Below are 20,378 nucleotides of genomic sequence, written 5' to 3'. Positions count from 1 at the left end.
TCCTAAAATATTTTTTTATTTTTCTTATTTGAAAGCCAGAGTTTGGGAGAGAGTACTCCATCCTGTTTCACTGCACAAATGGCCTGAATGGCTGCAGCTGAACCAGCCTGAAGCTGGGAGCTTCGTCTGGGTCTCCTACGTGGGGGCGGGGGCCCAAGCACTTTGGCCATCTTCCTCTGCTTTCCCAGGTACATTAGCAGGGAGCTGGGATAGAAGTGGCACAGCTGAGACTCATACCCACACCTTTACAGGATGTCAGCTCCATAGACAAGGCCTTTGCCTACTATTTTACAGTGCCAACACCTGATGCCAACATTTAAATCACAGTTCACGGACTTGCCAGTGCTGCTGTGAGCTCTTCATGCTCACACACCGCTGCGTAGAGCTGAACCCCAGGCCTTCATGGAGCTTGAGCTGTTCTGACCACTGCTGCCCTGTGCAGCCTTGGCATGAGCCCCACCCCTGGGGGAATACCAGAATGAGGGTGAAAGCCACATGGGAACTGCATTGCCCTGCGTGCCCTCTTGGAGCTCCTGACTCTGCTCTGGCTGCTCCACTTGCTTTACAGAGTGCCAACTACTGCTCTCTAGTGTGTTGCTGGGTGGAACTGGACCTCACCACAGCTGAATCCTCTCTCTCTCAGAAATAGCATGACATCATGACAGAGTCTCAAAAGGTCATAGGGACACACAGGACTGTCAGGGCATCATCCTGGTTACCTTTGCAGATCAACTCATGCCCCACAATGCTCCATGGTCCATTATGTGACACAGTTTCATAGGCTCTGGGATTCCCCCAACCCCACCCTGTACACTTCCCCCATGGTGGATTCCTCCACCTTGTTGCTGTATTACATTTCAAATTCAGTCAAGATTCTTTCATTACAAGAGTATACCAAGCATAGAGTCCAGCATCTTATTGTCTAGGTAAATTCAACATTTTCTTGGGTAGACTATCCCTGGTCTGAAGGCAGAACTGGCAGAATATCATCCCAATCAATTGAAAGCCACAGCATAACATCAACAACAATTTACAACATTATGGAATTAATTGGCATGGTATTGAGTAACCAATATGTTAACAAAAATGCAAGTTCTTAACACATCCTGTGACTACTTCATTGACATTTCAATTTCAGTTTATACACAGAACCGGCTGCTCTACACCTTAAAATCAGCCAGAATTCTAGAGCAGTCTGACGCATGTGGGCTCTCTGCACAGGTGGCTGTTGGCAGTTGGACCTGGTGACTGCCAGGCTGTTTTCAAAACTGTCCTTCAACAGGATTCATCATAGCCTGCGTTCCTATGCTTGTCTCGTCTCTCTGTGGAGGGAGCAAGACAAAGCAGGAATGAAGTCCCGGCCCCTGGGGCAGGCTGGATGGTGCTGAATCCTGCTGTCAGCCCTAGGAGTCCCATGACTCTTGGGGCACTCTCAGGCTCCCCAAGCTGTTATTCCTGCTCCTCCTGCTCCTTCTGCTCCTCCCTCACCTGCAGGCAGTAGACCCTGAGAACACACACTCACCAAGGAGTCTTGAGGAATAAGCAAAAAAAAAAAAGCCTTCACAGAGACTTAGACCAACTGTTGACACTTCATCAGATGTTATAAGAAGCCATGCTTCCATATTCGCCAAAAAATACTCTTCACACACACATGAAATGACCAGAAGTTGTCCATCTCCTCTTTATCTTTTATCTGTATTCTTCCCAGGCCACATTTTAGCCACTGAAACAGCTCAGTGAAAACTTCCATTCATTTCTCTTGTACATTTTAAAGTGTTTTCTAAAATGTATGTTAAAACCAAACACCAGGCACTCAGCGCCTTTTGCTACATGGCAGATCTTATCTTCAGCATCAGGCAATGTTCAGAGTTGGGAAAGGGGAGAAGTAGGGAGAAATCTTTGGTGTTCAAAAGCTCCAAAAACATTTCTCGTGAGAGGGCAGCGATTCATCTCGTGGCTCTTCAGACAATTGGTGACTCGTTCTGTCTGGTTACGAGGCATTAAGAGGAAACCACTAATAAATCTTTCTGGCTGTTACACATCTCCAGCACGAGCAGCAGGTGGTGGTGTCCTCTTCCTCGTGCTGGTTCTCCCCTGCTGTCCGAAGACTATTGTAGATGTACTTGGGATGGATAGGCATTCATTAGACTCTCCTCATTCTTCCAGGAAACTACAGCATATCACAGAGTGCCCCGGAAAGCAGGGAGGAAGGCAAACGCTAAGAACCAAATGTGCATTTTTCAGTTTATCTATCTTAATTTTGTGTATTCATTTGAAAGGCAGAGTTACAGAAAGAAAGAAAGAGAACTCTTTTGTCTGCTGGTTCACATCATAAATGAACATAGGGCCAGGACGGGGCAAGCTGAAGCCAGGAGCCAGAAAGTTCATCTGGGTCTGCCACGTGCCTTTCCAGGTGCATTAACAAGGAGCTGGAGTAGAACCGGCAAAGTGGGATGTGACGTTGCAGGCGGTGGTTTGACCTGCCATGTGACAGTGTTAGCCATAAATGCGGATGTTTAGTGATACGTTTCCCATTTTCGGGCTGGCATCTTCAACTGATGGCTTATGGGAGTCGGTCTCCCCCGCAAGCCATCATCACAGGTGTGGGAGTGCATGGGGTGTTTCCAGGTAGAGAAGAGGGAGAAGCACAGTGGGCATTCTGTGCCCCTGATCACTCTCCAGTGTTTACACTGGACCTGATTTCTGAGCATGAATCCAGTTCTGCCCCTTCCGCTGTTGGGTGCTGTTGGAAGCACGTGCTTGCTCAGGCTGTTCACAGTCCCATGGGAAAAGGCAGACCCAGAATGCAGGCATAAGAGTTGAGCACAGATGATGCAGCCATAGGCATAAACTGGCCGAAGGGCACAGGACCTGCAGGAGAGAAAGGGTGGGTGGGCTCAAGAGAACCAGTGGTTTCGGGTGAAGTCGCTGTAGATGTGGAGGCGGGGCATGGTGGTGGCCTTTTTTTGAAGGGCTACGTTCTGAGCCAGGTCTGCCAGAAGGATACTGCCGAGGCCCTGTGCTCCTTAGCCAAGGAGAGCTGGACTCCAGGGCAGATTCGCCTCCGATCTGATCGCACACTCTGCTTGTAGCTGTGAGACAGAGGTGAGATGGGTATGTAACCAGACAGTGTAATAACGGCCACGGGGGAAAAAAATCCTGCTTTCAATAAGCCGCTCACTCCATTTTTGGTTTTTCTTTTTGTTTCCTTCCTTTCCACCTTAGCATAACTGGTGCTTCATAAGACTGTTCTCTTATCATGAAAGCAGCCAGGGCCAGTGTTGGCACAGGAAGTTGAAACTGCTCCCTACCACACTGGAGTCCCACATTGGAGCACTGGTTTCAGTCCTGCCCTCTTGAACTGTGGTCTGGCTCCCTGCTACCATTCCTGGAAGGCAAGAGATGAGGCCCACATGCTCAGGTGCTTGTCACCCCCAGAGGAAGCCACATGGAGCTCCAGGCTGCTGGCTTCCACCTGGCTCCACCCTGGCCATTGTGGCCACTTGGAGAGTGAACCAGTAAATGGAATATCTCTTTGTCTCTATCTCTGTTACTCTACCATTCAAATAAAATGGAATAAATCATCAAAAAGAGACGCAACAAAGAACAGTTAAGCTTCTGCTGGGACCTGCTGTGAGTCACGTAGTTACTGTACGTTTTGTATAGCTTGGTTGCAAGAGAATGTCACATTTAGTTTTATAAACTCATTCATCATTCTCAAACCTAAAGCCCCAGCTGTCTCCTAATATGATTGTGGGTCCAACTGGCTCACATTTGTGTGAGTGTGTACCCCCTAGGGCCACAAAATAGCTCTTCAATATGATCAGTAGACTTTTTACAACAGATGTCTGATCCCAGGCATATGCAGGGAGCTCCCTGGATTCATGGTTTGCAGTAAATCAGATGAATGAGGGTTTTTTTTTTTCAGGTACCAGAGGCTGTTTGGATGTGTATTGCAGACACCAGGAATTGTGATAGTTTTTCCTCTGAGTAGTGAAAGTAACTAGTCTGGCCAATGCCATGAGAAAGGCCTGCAGGGAAATGCGAAAGCATTTCCATCTTAAGCAGAACAGATACAGTTGGAGGTGGACGCATGGGAAAAGCCACACCCGTGGCAGGAACTGTCCACATCGTTTGCATGTTTGCACCGAAAGTACTGAGCTCAGCTGCAGGGTCTCTGCCACAGAACCCTCTCCCATGCGCAGTGTGGCATTGGCTATACATCCAAATAAGAACAGCTATTATCATTAATGCGTTGCAGCTGCTGCCTGCATTTGTAGTGTGATAAACCTGAGTGGGCTCTCCAGCTGCCTGCAGCTCTCCTTACTTGGAGGGTCTTTGTGATCATCCTCTCCTGGGCAAGGCCCCACCATCCGTATTTAAATAGTGAAATGAAATCTGACTCTCATCACCCTGAGCAACAGCCAGACCTGCCTCTTGTACCAGATGCGTAAAAATGAAAGTTGCCGGAAGCTGGTTGTTTGTATACATCATGAATGTCATTTAGGAACACACATGCCACTTTTCAGGGCTGGCACTGTGGTTTGGCGCGGTAAGCTGCCACTTACAGCATTCTATAGCAGAGTGCTAATTTGAATCCCAGCTGCTCTGCTTCTGCTCCAACTCCTTGCCGATTGCGCCTGGGAAAGCAGCCAATGAAAGCCCAAGTAACTGGCTACAGTAACTGCCTCCTGATTTTTTCCTGGACCACGTTCCAACTATTACAGTCTTCTGGAGACTGAACCCGCAGGTAGAAGATTCTCTTTTTGTTTCTACCTTTCAAATGCATATGTATACATATACGCACCACCTTCCATTGATTCCACTACAGTCACTGCACAACAGGCATAGTTGTTTTTCTCCTAGGCATGTATGCGTTCTGCCCTGCACTAACTGTGACTCAGCAGCTGGTTGAAGTTGTAGTCTAGTGTGCTGCAGTGTGCTGCAGCAGCAGAGCCGCCACCCCTGTGTCTGGTGGGAGAGCGACACACTGGTCTTTACGGCAGTCCCACCATGCACTTGGTCTGGAACAATTACTTGGAGCCCTGGCTTTTGTCACTTCAATCTTTTGCCCACCTGTCCTGCACTTTCTGTTTTTCAGTTGTAAATGCCTGTTCCAGATTCAGAAAGTTCGGTACAGGATGAGAGGGGGGAAAAAAAAAGGATTTGGGGGGGCATCGTCTTTCAATTAATTTTAAAAACAAACTGGACTCGTGTTCTAGCTAATCATATTTCTGATTTTCCATGCATAAGCATTTGTTCGAAATCACAAATGCTTACATGTATTTGTGGCATAGAAAAGAAGATCTGAAACAGAAGAGTGAAAACGCTCCAGTTCATGCCGTAGCATGCATTAGGAAGCAGTGATGTCACCCAGCTGAGAGGTCGCTTGGGTAGAGGTGTCATACTCCTGTCTGCCTAAATTCTGTGTGCATGTGAGAAGGAGATTTGCATATTTATACATTTCCCTTTTAGGATACAAAGAAAATCTGTGTGTACCTAGCAGTGACTTTTCTGAAATGTAAAATTCTACATGGAAACTCTACTGACATAAGGGCTTTTAGTTTTTTAAATTTATTTTACTTATTTGAGAGTCAGAGATCTCCCATGGCAAAGTCAGCCCCAAACTGGAAACTGGGAAATCAGTGCAGGTCTGCCGTGTGGGTGGCAGGGACGCTGGTGCCCAGGCCATCCCCTGCTCCTGGCACGGTGTGCGTTAGCAGGAGCTGGGATTGGTAGTGGAGCCAGACTGAGAGCCTGGGGCTCTAGTAGGGTAGGGGATGCCCCATGTGCCTCAGCCCTTAAACCAAACATCTGCCCACGTCACTAAACACCTTCACCGGGCTGTGTTTCTTTGGTTAAAATGAATGAACCTTTTTGTAAAATCACACCCAACATATTTGCCCGCTCTCAGTAAAGCATTACTTATTAATACGTAAAGCAACTTAAAATAGCATGGCTTTTTAAATCCCTTTAATTAGCCAATTGACAAGTTTTTCCAAAGACCATCAACTCATGGACTTGCTAATGCACATGGGTTCTTCCTTTCTAATGCAGGTCTGCGAGGTCGTCTTATAGGTTTTTTGTTTGTTTTCTTTTATTTTTTAAGATTTATTTATTGATTTGAAAGACAGGGTTAGAGAGAGGAGGGGTGAGAGATCTTCTGTTGGCTGTGCCTGCGGGGGCGAGCAAGGATGAGGGACGTGCTGTGCCAGCACCAACGCACACCCCTGGTTCACAGTCCTCATCCACAGTCGCCACTGAGTACCATCACAATTTAAGAAAATCATGCTGCGAGTCACTTGCTTTTTCCTACTAAGTCAAAAACATGTCATTTTTCTCCAGAGTAAAAGTAAATTATCTTTTTTTAACCAAAGAAACACAGCCTGGTGAAGGTGTATATATTTTTTGTTTGCCACGATATTTTTGTAGGTATAAAAATTCAACCCTTCCCTTCCATTTCTGCTTTCCCATTCTCCCCTCCTGCCATTTCCCCCATATTAGCACAGTAATATAGTTCCTTAGTGCAAGTTGCACGTTTAACTTTCTGGTGTTTAAATGACATGATAAGTACAGTCAAAGGTGGAAAACCTAGTCTCATTATGTAGAGGTATATTTATAAGTCTCATTGGGAGCTTTTGATTCAGAAGTAATGACATACACAGCATAGTACCTTTACTTTCTGGTATGCTAGTCTCCCTTGAATGTACATGGATGTGTGTGTATGTGTGTGTGTAGTGAAGAACTACATATATGTGTGTGTAACATATATGTGTGTAATGTTTCCTTTGCCATCCAGAAGCTTCTTAGTTTAATGTAGTCCCATTTGTTTATTTTGGCTTTAACTGCCTGTGCTTTTGGTGTCTTTTCTAGGAAGTCTTTGCCTACACCTATTTATGTTACTTACTTTAAAGGCAGAATTATCAGGGGGTTGGAGGAGGAAGAGCAAGACAGAAGAGATCTCCTATCTGTTGGTTCACTCTCCAAATGGCAGCAACAGCCAAGGATGGGCCGGGACAAAGCTAGGAGCAAGGAGCTTTCTCCAGGTCCCCGACGTGGGTGCAGGGACCCAAGTGCTTGGGCCAATATCCTTTGCTCTCCCAGGCACATTAGCAGGGAGCTGGATGAGAAGTGGAGCAGCCAGGACTCCCAACATGTCCCCAAATGAGATGCCAGCAGTTTCACCTGCTGTGCCACAATGCCAGGTCCCATTTTCTGCTTATGTTAAAAAGCAAGTTCTAAAAACTACTTATATGTTTTGTGTGCCTCTGGAGTGCCAGCCCTGCCTGGTACCTGACATCTCAAAGCTGGTAAAGAACGGTATTCCATTCATCCCCCTTGGAGAGGACGGCTCTTCCTGAAGTCTCAGCTGTCCCTTCAGCAGAGCCTGGCCCCATGTGCATTCTAGGACATGGCCATTCCTGTCAGAGTTCAGGGAACTAGACTTCCTTCCCTTAAGCCCCCATTTCTACAGTGGACTCAGTTCCTTCCCTAGTGATTCCTTGTGAAAAAATGCACACAATTCAAATGTGAGCTCTGCCAATTTCCACTGGTGACCTTGAGCATGGCACCTACCCACCATGTCCAGGCATTGCAGGTGCGTCGCCTCACTGTCCTTTGCTTCATACAATAATGAGTTTGACTTTGACGATAGCAGAATTTACTGCATGTGATTCCTTTGTTTAAGATTTATTTATTTTTAGTAGGAAGGCAGATTTACAGATAAAAGGAGAGACAGAGAAACTTTCCATCCTGGTTCTGGAAGTGCTGACTCATGGCACAGGAAGAGTATGTTTACAGTATTCTCAGTGACAGTGCTCAGACCATGTGTGTGGAGTCCTGCCGTGTTCCCTCATTGCAGTTAAAGCTGTTTCCAGACCGTGTCCACGCAGGTCTGCTGCATGGTCTGCATCTGAGCACGGGCTTTGTTTCAACTCATCTGAGCTTCTCTCTGCTCTTTCGCTATTCTTGCACCAAATGGGCCCCTGCTCTTACAAATACAAATGTATTTTTTTAAAGATTTATTTATTTATTGGAAAGTCAGATATAAAGAGAGGAGCAGAGATAGAGAGGAAGATCTTCTGTCCGATGATTCACTCCCCAAGTGAGCGCAATGGCCGATTCTGCGCCGATCCGAAGCCAGGATCCAGGAACTTCTTCCGGGTCTCCCACACAGGTGCAGCGTCCCAAGGCTTTAGGGCCATCCTCGACTGCTTTCCCAGGCCACAAGCAGGGAGCTGGATGGGAAGCGGGGCTGCCAGGATTAGAACCGGCGCCCATATGGGATCCGGGGGCTTTCAAGGTGAGGACCTTAGCCACTAGGCCATGCCGCCGGGCCCTACAAACATATTTCTAATAAGCAGATGCAGACGTCTGATTTCATTTGAGCTTCTGCCCTAAGTGTACCAAGCCTTTCCAATTAAAATCCATAATTTTATTATAAATTACATTTTTGTCTTTCCTCTGTCGCATTTTGGCTAATACATTAGTTTGTTTGGTGGCGGGAACCACTATGTGTTAGTAAACTCCAGTAGCTGTTAATTCCATCTCAGGAAACAAAGGGAATAATATGAAACATTCATTGTAAAGGAGAGGGCTGAGAGGCATTGGCTTAGAGAGCCAGGGAAAGCTGCCAAGACCCCGTGTGGGGAGAGATGGGTGGGGGCGGGTGAGAGTGGAAGGGCGAGCTCCACAGCAGCAGGTGGTTAGCACAGGGGCAAGTGCCCGATTCCCACCCCTTCTTGTGCACCCTGACCCCTCTCGGTGCAGCATTCCCACCCTCCGCTTTTACGTCTGCCGGACCTGTGTCTTCATTCTCAGAGAGAACCATAGCGTTTCCAAAGATCACTCTGACTCGCACCTGGTGGAGGAAGAGGGCCTGGGTTCCATGCCCATCCCCGAGTCCTCCGTCCATTTACTCAAGAAAGGGAGCATCCTGCTTTCAGGATTAGAAAGGAATATCTTCAAGCTCAGGGACCCCCGGGTGACCCTCTGGCCAGGGGAGGGAGCAAGGATGGCGCCAGACTGGAGCACAGTTCAGGGCCTCTTGGTCTGAGGCTTCCTTCCTGGTCACCGCACCCTCCATCTTTTAAGAGATCCCGTGGTAAGAAGCTTGCAGGTGGAAAGGGAGTGCGAGCCATTGGCGACTTATGCCTTTCAAACTTTTCAGCTCAAGTTTGTCTTTGAAAGATGCCTTCTCTTGTTGGTTTCTTTGGCCCATTGTGTGGTCTCAGTCTCCTAACCAAGTTCGTTGGTCACCATGGGTCACCCACAGTGCTGACTTGGCACTTTCTGTACAAGCTGCCAAAGCAAAGCTCAGTGTAGCCAGGGTCCTAGGCATTTAATATGCACAATTGAAATTGCATCCAGGGCCAGGCATAATGATCTACCAGCTAAAGTCCTCACCTTGAATGTGCTGGGATCCTATATAGGCGCCAGTTCTAATCCCGGCAGATCCACATCCCATCCAGCTCCCTGCTTGTGCCTGGGAAAGCAGTTGAGGAGAGCCCAATGGCTTGGGACCCTGCACCCGTGTGAAAGACCCAGAGGAAATCCCCTGGCTCCTGGCTTCGGATCAGCGCAGCACTGATCCGTATCAGTCACTTGGGGTGAGAATCATAAGATGGAAGATCTTCCTCTCTGTCTCTCCTCTTCTCTGTATATCTGACTTTGCAATAAAAATCTTTTAAAAAAAAAAAAAAAAGAAATTGCATCCAAAATAAAGTGAGGATCAAAGGTATTCCTTTAGTAAAATTAAAAAATTTTAAAACGTAGGTTATTTTTTTTTTCTGTTTAGGCTGTACAAGCCAGGTTTTTGCTTGCTTGTTTTAAAATGTATTTATTTGTATTGAAAAGGCAAATCAGATTTGCAGAGAGAAATATCTTCCATCCGCTAGTTCACTCCCCAAACAGCCACAGCGGCCAGAGCTGAGCTGATTCAAAGCCCGGAGCCTGGAGCTTCTTTTAGGTCTCCCACATGGGTGTAAGCCAACTTCCGTTCCCAGGCCTTAAGTAGGAAGCTGGATGGGGAGTGGAGCAGCTGGGACATGAACCAGAGTCTGTATGGGATCCAGGCACTTGCAAGGTGAGGATTTGCCATTGATCCGAGTTCCAGCCAGTTTTTCTCTCAGGCTCTTGCTGGTATCATTACTTGGTAATAAACTCAAATACTCGTTTTTTTTTTTTAAGATTAATTTATTTATTGGAAAGTCAGATATACAGAGAGGAGGAGAGACAGAGAGGAAGATCTTCTGTCTGATGATTCCTCCCCAAGTGAGCACAACGGCCCATGCTATGCCAGTCCAAAGCCAGGAGCCAGGAACCTCCTCCAGCTCTCCCACACGGGTGCAGGGTCTCAAAGCTTTGGGCCATCCTCGACTGCTTTCCCAGGCCACAAGCAGGGAGCTGGATGGGAAGTGGAGCTGCTGGGATTAGAACCAGCGCCCATATGGGATCCCGGGGTGTTCAAGGCGAGACCTTTAGCTGCTAAGCCACTTCGCCGGGCCCTAACTCAAGTACTCCTAACTATGTTTTGTTTAAAACAGTAACTTTTCTGTTTTCATTCTAATGATACATCGGGGTGATGATTCCATACATGTACACAACATAAAAAATCAGATCCGTTTAATTAGCATTCCTTCTCCTTAAACATTTTTCTTTAATTTGGGGTAGCTTAATTCTGAAAAATTGTGCAGACTTACAAAAAAAAAATGTTTCCAGCTTTTGGGGAGAAATAGGGACTTAAATGTAAAAGTAAACAAAAAGCAAAGGAAGTGTGAGAGGTAAACATTTGGCGTGGCAGTGAAGACCCCCCGGAGACCCTCATGTCCCACAGGGGAGTGTCTGGAGTTCTGGCTGCCGTGGTCCCAGGCAGTGTCCTGCCCATGCGTACCCACATAGCAGCAGGTGATGGCTCCAGCACCAGGGTCCCTGCCACCCACAACAGAGGCTCTGATTGAGTTCCCAAAAAAATGCTCTCGGGTTTGGCCTGACCCAGCCCTGGCCATGGCAGGCACTCAGGGAGTGAATCAGTAGACAGAAGATGCGTTCTGTCTCTCAAAACAACACCACCAGCAAGGGTCCTCACTGTCATGCGCAAGTGGAGATGACTGCTCTACTTGGACGGCAAGGATGGATAGCCATTTGTGGGCAGTCCTACCTGTACAGGTCACTCATAGAAACGTGTCTGTGCTGTACTTCTGTTCCATGATGAACGTCCCTGGTTCTGTCTTTCAGGCCCCGTGGGAGTTGGGCTGAATGAACTGAAACGGAAGCTGCTCATCAGCGACACCCAGCACTACGGCGTGACCGTCCCCCGTGAGTTGGTTCCTCCTTAACCTGTTGCTCTCTGCCTTGGCTAAGGATGGGTGCTGAGTGCTCACAGAGCCCGCAGGGCCCCAGCCCTGGGCAGCATGCCTGAGGAGGGCCCTGCTGCACAGAGAGGCGCCGGGGCTTGCTGCAGACCGCAGAGATGCTGGGCAGCACGGCTGCTCTCTCAGTTCCCCCGCCTCCCCGTGTGTGGTGTGTCCTAACACACGGATGACTTCAAGTTGCCGTTGACATGTTTTCTTGGTGCTGTAAGTCGTGCCGCCCTGTTTCCTGCAATCCATGCTGGTGTTTTCCAGGCTTTTTCACCAGCTTCAGGATCCGAGCAGCTAGACCGCTGAGAGCTGAAGGAGACTGCTTGTAGTAGACGCGTTTTCTCAATGACTTAGTATAGCTTCCAGCCGGCAGAAAGCGCTCAGCGGCCCTCTGCTTCAAATACGGCCGGCTCCTTTTCAGGACGCAGTTAAATCTGCATGAAAGCGGTTTCCTCAGGCATTCTTACAGATGAAATGTGATACTGGAAGCATTTTGATCTCCAGAAAGAAATGCCATTTGACTACTTAATATGTTGATGTTAGGAAAGCTGTCTGAAAGGCTAAATTGAAATGTTGGCTTTCATCAAGTGGTTTTAGTAGGTTTTTTTCTTAAATCATTTGTATATTGCCCTTAGGAATGTTCTCTCATTTGGGAAGAGTTCAACTTTATTTTTAAATTACAGTTTTCTGTTACCTCCAGTTACTTCTTGTTACTACATTTTCCAAAATTGTTATTCATAATCATTTTCAGCCATAAGTTATACAACTGCTGGTTTCCACCAGTAGAGATGAAAGTCCAGGAAAATGTGGAATTAGACAGTTTCCTTCCCTCCTTTAATTATTCATGTCTCTTACAAAAACTGTACTTGGCAATTAGAACGTTTTTACAAACCAGTTGTTACACTTACAGGTGAACTAGTTAGAAGAAACTTAGGAGTGCAAAAACAGGTTACAAAGGGGAAAAGGAATTTTGTCCTTTCCAACAGGGTACTCACTCCTCTGCTTGGGTTGTCTTAGCTTCCGCAGCTGTCCCACAGAGAGGTGGCCCTGGGGGCTACTTGTCCCCGGGGCAGAGAAAGGCTTCTTGGGCACTGCAGTGGCCCCACAGGTGCCCCTTGTGCTTGGAGTGAAGCCAGGCTCAGGGAAACCCATCTCAGGCTCCTCCTCCTGCCTACACCAGCAGCCCTTGCAAGGGACAGGCCATCTTTTGGGTCCCTTGATTAGGCATAAAAGCTCATTTCTTTGGAAGATTATAAATACCAAAAAGTTCAAAATGCAGCAGTGACCTGCCAGGATAGCCTTGCTGTTCCTGAAAGACGCTGGCCTCAATTTCTCCAGCTACTGAAATGATACTTGCCTTGTTAGTTAGTCTGGAAGGTGGCAAGTTCCAGAAAGAGTGTGGGGTTGGGATTTTCCAAGAAACCCACAGGGTTAATTCTTTTCCACCCTGCTTGCAGTTTGTCATATATTTGTTTGTTTAAGATGAATTACTTTGAAGGACAGAGTGATATGACAGAAGGGAAAGGAGAGGTGGAGGGAAAGAGATCTTCCATCTGCTGGTTCACTCCCCACGTGCCGTCAGCAGCCAAGGCTGGACCAGCAGAAGCCAGAAGCACTGTCTGGGACTTTCACAGGGGAAACGTGTGCCCAGTACTTGGGTTACCTTCTAGTACTTTCCCAGGCACATCAGCAAGGAGCTAGATCCAAAACAAAGCAACCAGAACCTGGATGGGCATTCTGAAATAAGGTTTCAGCGTCATAGGCAGTGGCTTAACCTACCGTGCACTCCACTTTTCCATTCTCTTAATTGTGCCTTTAAAAAAATTTCTTAATTGTAATGACATTTTCATCCATCCTTTTCGTGTTTGTGGTTGTATCTTTTGTACGTTCTCTGTACAACTCCTTAGCTTGCTCAAGGCCATGAAAACACTCTCTATTTGCCTTCAGAAGCTGCATAATTTCAGCTTTTACATTTATGTTGTGACCCATTTGAAGCTGCCTATTTTCTTATTAGCAGACAAGCCTTGCCCCTTGCCTCAGGGGATACATTCTGATGACTTACTGTTCATGCAGAGGTCAGAGTGGGTGATCTCTCAGAGAGCCTGGCTCCACTGGCCATCCATCTGCCTTCTGCTGTGCTCCAGGGCGGCAGCAGTGATCTCTCAGGGCTTGGGAAACCAGATGGAAGCCCAGGCTCTTGGCCTCCCCCGATTGTGGCAGGCCTCTGAAAAAGAGCCAACAGGTGGAAGAGCTAATTGAGTCTCTCCAAGAAAATTAAAATAAAGATAAAAAGTGTTTTTTTTTTAAATAGATAAGTTTATTTGGGTGCCAAAAATATTTGAAGCCCAAGCATAGTTGGGTTTTTTTCTTCATCATACCCACTTTCCAGGAATGTTTTAAAGACCCCTGTTGTGACTTGTGGAAGTTCTCTCAGAATGTTCTGTAGAATGCTGGCATTTCTCTCAGTGGGTCACCGACAGCTGATGCCGCACCATCAGTTCTGTGTCCGGTACCTCTGCTGTGTTGCTTGGGATCCACCTGGTCAACTCTGAGCCTTGAGGGCATGATTCAAACCTCCGCTCTGGTCTAAGGCTTGCCCTTCCTTCCTGCCTGTCTTCCTTGCTTCTGTCCTTTACTGCTTCCCAGGCCACAAGCAGGGAGCAGGAATGGGAACTGGAGCAGCAAGGACACAAATAGGCACCCTTGTGGATCCTGGTGCTTGCAGGGGGGGGGATTAGCCAATTGAGCCGTAGCACCAGACCCAGCTCAGTTGACATCTAACAGTCTCTGGATGCTAAATGCCATCTGAATCTCCCCAGTATCAGGTAGGGTTGATTCTTTGGTGATGGCAGAGAACATGACAGCACTTCCTTCTCCAGTTTCCTCCCTGCCATGCTCTAACCCACAAGGTCTTCCTCACCTTCCCTCACAGTTTTTTCACAAAGTAAGTGAGCATTTCTTGGGGAACATAGCTGAAGTTGCTCCCAGCAGGTCCTTGTGCCCATGTCCCCATTTGGGGCAGTGCCTTCCCATGCAGGTGGCTGCCCACCACAGTCCCACAGTCCACCTGCTTAGAGGTGGACTGTAGCAGATATGTTGCGTAGGCCCACTCAGCAGGAAAGGGCGGCTGCCAGCTGTCGTCAGTACAGACACTCCTGAGCTGGTTTGCAGCTTGGTTTTTATTCTGCTTCAGTCTTCTTCTCGGAGACGTAATCAGCCCCACTGCAGAAAGATTTGCAGATCCACAGGGGTCTAGGAAGATAGCGCTAGCACCTTTGCAAGGGAGGAGTGGACATGACGTGTGCACACGTGTGTGTCTCAGGAGAAAGGGCAGCAGATCTAGACCTGACCTTCAGCCTGCAGCTTCTGGTCCTGGCTACCCTGCTTCCAGTCCAGCTGCCTGCCTGTGTGCCTGGACAGGCAGCAGAAGTGGCCCGAGTGCTTAGCCTCTGCTGCTCACATAGAAGACCTGGGCTGTGTTTCTGACCCCTGACTTAAGCCTGCCCTAACCCGGGGGACTGTGGCCATTTGGGGGACTATCCAGGGATAGAAGGGTATGTGTGTCTGTCTGTCTTTCCCTTTTTGTCTGTAATTCTGCCTTTCAAAATGATAGCCTACAAAGCCAATGGAATTGTTAATCCATTTTCACAACCATGTCATTTTAGTATAACTTACAACAGCATAGTATATTTTCTTTGTGAATTTGCTTTTTAAAGGTTTAAAAATCCCGCTTAAAAAACTTATGTACCTATAATGTTTAGTTTTTCAGTATTTGCCTTAGGGATTTTCTAAACTCCTTTCCGATCAACCACAGATACTACAAGAGCAAAACGAAGCCAGGAGAGTGATGGCGTTGAGTACATTTTCATTTCCAAGCATTTGTTTGAGACAGACGTACAGAATAACAAGTACGTGGAATTTTCTAGAACTCTTGAACTTCTTTGTAAATACATGCCTGTGTACCCCGTTTTAGCCAACCGTGGGTTCCCCTTCACTTGAAATGCATTTTCCTTCTCACGGTATTCGAGAGTTACGTAAGAAATAAGGGTGAGTCCGCGAGCCATCGTGATCGCCTTCACTTGTACTTTTTTTTAATACCCTCGAGCTGCCATGTTGGAAGTGTCAGGATTCTCTCCCGACAGGAAGGCGTGCTAGCATCTGACAGTGACCTCTTTTCCAGGCCACTGATTGAGTCCTACTGTATAATTTAGACAGAATTCTATTTTAAAAGCTAACGAAGTACCAAGTGCTGTGTGCCTGGTGCCCCTGGCCCCGCCGCCCTCCCTCTCACACTGGTTCTTCCAAACCCGGGAGGCACAGTTCCATTCTCATTACTCGCCTGTGCCACTGCCTCTAGCTAGCTCGTAAGGCCTCCCCACTCCCCCATTTGGGTTTTCCATTTGCTGAAGCATGAATATTTTTGGGTATCAGACTCAAATGTGTGTTTTAGTGCACGATTGTGGGATTTTATTGAGACATCGAAATGCTTTTCTCGCCGTTGGCACAGTGGTTGTGTTTTTATAGCACATAATCGGCTGCCCTGGTTCCATTAGCCACCCCCAGCTCCCGCCACGCACTCCGGGGCCAGCGTGGCTCCTCGGCAGTGTGCAGTGAAACTTCAGGAGCCTCTGTGTGTGCCCAGTTCCCCGTTTTACTGAAGCAGGGGTGGATGGAAAACATTAGAATGCCTGAGACGAAAGTGCTTTTCTTCTGCGTTAAGTGTAATTCAAGCAAGTGTTACTGATTTGGAAATATGAAATTGAAGATTTTTTTTTAATAGACATTCTGGAGTACTTGGCTCTTTTTTGTTGTTGTTGTTGTTAAACAGTAAAAAAAAAATTACATGGTCAGCAAAAATATTCTTAACCTATGAATGATGTCTTGCCATCTACATTGTTATTTAAATTCACAAATGACTCCAAGGCATCTGTTGTTTCCTGCAGGTTCATTGAATATGGAGAATACAAAAACAACTACTATGGCACCAGTATAGATTCGGTGAGGTCTGTGCTTGCCAAGAACAAAGTTTGTTTGCTGGACGTTCAGCCCCATGTAAGTGGCCGCTGGCCTTATCCCTCGCCCCGACCTGCGTGCCCCGTGTGCCACAGGTGTTTGCTCTGTGTGTGCTCTGGGCTATCTGTGGCGTTTCCGGATCACAGAAGCCTGGAAATGTAGCTGGAAACATTTTGATGGCCAGAAACCCTATAACATCGCTAGAAAAGAGGAGTGAGGAGACCCAAGAATTGCATTTATAACTCTTGTTTGCATTCAGCTTTTACCAAGGGTGATGACTGTGATATTCCTGCCTGTCAATCTTATTTCTTTTGAAAGGTGTAACAACAGAGGGAGAGAATGAGAAAGGGGAGCCCCCATCCCCACTGGGGAAGTGGGGTTCACTGCCCCAGATGGGAGCAGCAGTCCGGGCTGACCCAGGCGGAAGCCAGCAATCAGAAGCTCCATCCCAGTCTCCCACAGAGGGGACAGGGATCCACCCCAGATGTCACGTCAGCCAGAAGCTGGATCAGAAGTGAAGCAGCAGGGCCCGGCGCAGTGGCGCAGTGGCGCAGTGGTTAAGGTCCTCGCCTCGCATGCCAGGGATCCCATATGGGCGCCGGTTCTAATCCTGGCAGCCCCGCTTCCCATCCAGCTCCCCGCCTGTGGCCCGGGAAGGCAGTCGAGGATGGCCCAAGGCCTTGGGACCCTGCACCCGCGTGGGAGACCTGGAAGAGGCTCCTGGCTTCGGATCGGCATAGCATCGGCCATTCTCTGTCTCTCCTCTCTGTATATCCGCCTTTTCAATAAAAAAATAATAAAATAAATCTTAAAAAAAAAAAAGAAATGAAGAGGCCGGGACTCCCAAGAAGGTGGCCTTTGTGGCACTCAGTGTCCCAGCTTGCTGAGCTACGGTGTGGGCCCTGCCGGGATATTTCCAAATCCAAGTTCAGTTGTCGAGCCTTTTTCTCCTGAGGAGGTTTTTGTTAAATGTAAAATGATCAAGGACCATCTGGATAATGATAATACCGAAGCCCTGGCTGAGCTTACCTGGAGAAGGAGTTTAAGGAATTCCCTGCTGAGAACAGGTAGACAGAAGGAAGCACTTGCAGTGCAGGTTCATGGTCACCTAGGAATGTAGGTGCTGAACACCTAGGAGGGGGGACCTGAGGGCTCCCAGCGGGAGGGAGTGCGGAGGACCGTGTGCCGATTAGTGCATCCTGTGCATTTCCTGAAATGTCCTACCGCGCCCTCTGTCTCTAGGGTAATGAAAAGGTGAGTTCATTTTTAGTTTTCTGACTGCTAGCTACCACAACATTTTGCTTAATGTTGAAGGAAGCAGAAATGCTGACGATGGAAAACCCCAGTCAGCTCCTGTTGCCTGTCATCCTCTTTCTGGTGCTCATCTCTGCAGTGAGCCTCCAGTCGGTTAGGGCCCTGTTTCCCAACTCTGCAAACGTGTCAGCAGCGTCATCTTCCTTCCTGAGTTAGTGTTCCCCCTTGCTCAGTGCCAGACTTTGTCACATAGGGAGTGAAGGAATTTTCTGCTTCGCGAGGAGAACCAGTAAAGCCTGACGTTCTAAGAAAAAGTACATTGTTCCTTCCCTGCAGACGGTGAAGCATTTAAGGACACTCGAATTCAAGCCGTATGTGATCTTTATAAAGCCCCCGTCTATAGAGCGACTCAGAGTGACAAGGAAAAATGCCAAGATCATTTCTAGCAGGGATGACCAAGCAGCTGCGAAGCCCTTCACGGTGAGGAGGGTCACGCCTTGTGGTCGGTGACTAGCTAGAGGAGAGGGGCCCCTGGCTGCTGTGCGAGGCAGTCCAGTGCTGCTGGGGGTGGCCAGAAGTGATGCTGTGGTCTGAACATCTATGCAGGATGCAGTGAACTCTTAACTGGGTCTGCCACATTAGTGACAGGCATCCCAAATGCTTGAACCATTACCTGCTGCTTCCCAGGAGGTTGGAGTCAGAAGTAGAGCTGAGGTCTGGCACCATGGCCTGGCAGGCCAAGCCTCTGCCTGCAGCACAAGCATCACATGCAGGCACCGGTTGAGGTCCTGGCTCTGATCCAGCTCCCTGTTAATGGCCTGGGAAGACAGCAGAGGAGGGTCCAAGTCTTTGGGGCCCTGCATCCATGTGGGAGACCAAGAAGCTCCTGTCTCCCATCTTCAGCCTGGCTCAGATCCAGCCATCCTAACCATTTGGGAAGTGAACTAGCAGGTGGAGGTTCTCTTTGTAACTCTTTAAAAAAGAACTGAAGTGGCACTGGGACTGAAACCCAGGCTCTGAGGTGTGGGACGAGTATGGACACAGCCCAGGCAATGTCTCAGACGGCTGTGCCTACCACCCACCCTGAGCTCTCCATAGTCAGTTGGCTCAACCATACATACGGATTCGATTTCCGTAGACCCAACATTTATGTGGAAGTCGGGCTAATTATTTTCAGACCAGACGTATTTTTAATGCTAAAAATAACAACTTCAGTTACTTTTAACTCACTTATAATCTAAATGAAAATTGTCATCACTTGTCTTTTTGTTTAATAACTTGTGTCAATAATCCTGTTTGGCACAGTAACAGAAAAGGCACCATTTGGGCTATAGGATGAATTAACTAATACTGCTAGTCCACAGTGACAGTTGCATTTCCTGGGAGTGTCCCTGGGAACAGAGACTGAGCTGTGTTAGTGACCAGCAGGGCTTTCCAGCGCAGGTAGGAGGACTCCTGCTACGCCCTGAGGAGGTGGAGGACATGCAGCAGCCACCCCCATGATGGCATCTAACTGGGCAAAGCAGCTGATGGTACCAGTTCCCTCCTGTGAATAGGCATCAGTGATATGGCTGGGAACTGCCTCAGCAGCCACAGTCCTCCCCTTGGTAGCTATTTTAAAACTGACAGATCCCTGTAATGTGCAATGAATTAGCAACTGCTACTCTTAAGTTACCAAGGGAGTTTTGACTTAGGAGCATTGGGGTTGCAAGCCCATCAGAGAGAGAGGAGTTGTGGTTGCAGAGGGCAGTGCCTACTTCTGGCTGAGATCGCACACTGGGCACTGACCACAGCTGCAAGTGGGCAAACCGGTTAGAGAGGGTCTGTGGAGGCCAGATGATGTCAGGACCTGGGTAACCAATTTCTTTTTCCCCTAATACTTCTTTTTGTAGGAAGAAGACTTTCAAGAAATGATTAAATCAGCACAGATAATGGAAAGTCAATATGGCCATCTTTTTGACAAAATTATAGTAAATGATGATCTCACCACGGCATTTAATGAGCTGAAAACAACTTTTGACAAATTAGAGACAGATACCCATTGGGTCCCAGTGAGCTGGCTGCATTCATAACTAGGAGGAAACTCCAGCATCATCTTGTCTTTTTGATTGAGTGCATGATTACATTAGTTGCCGTTTTGGTGGTGGGGTTTTTTTTTTCCGTCGGTGTCACTGTCACAGCTGGTTTTTTGTGTATGTCTCTTACAGCCTTATTTGAAACACAATGAGTGAATTTAGGATCCAGAATCAAAATTTGCACAGTACTGTTTTTCACGCACAATGTGGAGCCTCCTTGTCATCCTTAGTAGAAAAATCCAGTGGGAGGCTGGATTTTTTTTTTCCCTAAAGAACTGCAGCTGGAGACTTGGGGTACGCTGGTGTCCGGCGCGTCTTCCCATCCCCAAGGTGGGCCCGACCATCCAAGCCTGCCTGTTAGCCACAGACGCCTTAACGAGTGGCCTTGGCACTGCTCCACCCAGCCGGGAGCACTCGGCTGCTTCCCATGTGGCACAAAATAGATGGGTAGAGCTGACCACGAGGCAGATGGCACACCTGGCCCTGGCGTTTACAGGGCTGCGTTTTAAAGATCCTTCTTGAAGGATCCTTCTTGAACGTTGACCTTAAGTAACTGCCAAGTGACAGCTTGAGAAGTCCTTAGGGGCACATGGCTGCAAATATTTAATAAGGGAAAATGCGTTTTGTTTTTTTTTTTTAATCATGAGATGTGCAACTAGCAACCCTCCCTTCAGGC

The 20,378-nt window shown here is 47.7% G+C and overlaps 1 protein-coding gene across 1 annotated transcript in view; it reads left to right on the top strand.

The window, feature by feature from the left end:
- MPP7 (membrane palmitoylated protein 7) overlaps positions 1 to 20,159 on the top strand; it is a 183,545-nt gene extending 163,386 nt beyond the window's left edge. Inside the window, exons 13-17 of the mRNA XM_040992549.1 lie at positions 11,236 to 11,316; positions 15,175 to 15,268; positions 16,304 to 16,412; positions 17,964 to 18,107; positions 19,520 to 20,159. Coding sequence (XP_040848483.1) covers positions 11,236 to 11,316; positions 15,175 to 15,268; positions 16,304 to 16,412; positions 17,964 to 18,107; positions 19,520 to 19,699 — 608 coding nt within the window. The 3' untranslated portion in view covers positions 19,700 to 20,159. The remainder of the gene's footprint in view (positions 1 to 11,235; positions 11,317 to 15,174; positions 15,269 to 16,303; positions 16,413 to 17,963; positions 18,108 to 19,519) is intronic.
- The last annotated feature ends 219 nt before the right edge of the window (positions 20,160 to 20,378 follow it).

The sequence above is a fragment of the Ochotona curzoniae genome, unplaced genomic scaffold (genome assembly GCF_017591425.1).
Source record: "Ochotona curzoniae isolate NIBS_2020 unplaced genomic scaffold, NIBS_Ocur_1.0 contig_78, whole genome shotgun sequence".
Taxonomy (NCBI): domain Eukaryota; kingdom Metazoa; phylum Chordata; class Mammalia; order Lagomorpha; family Ochotonidae; genus Ochotona; species Ochotona curzoniae.
This window is presented reverse-complemented; position numbering and strand designations above follow the sequence as displayed.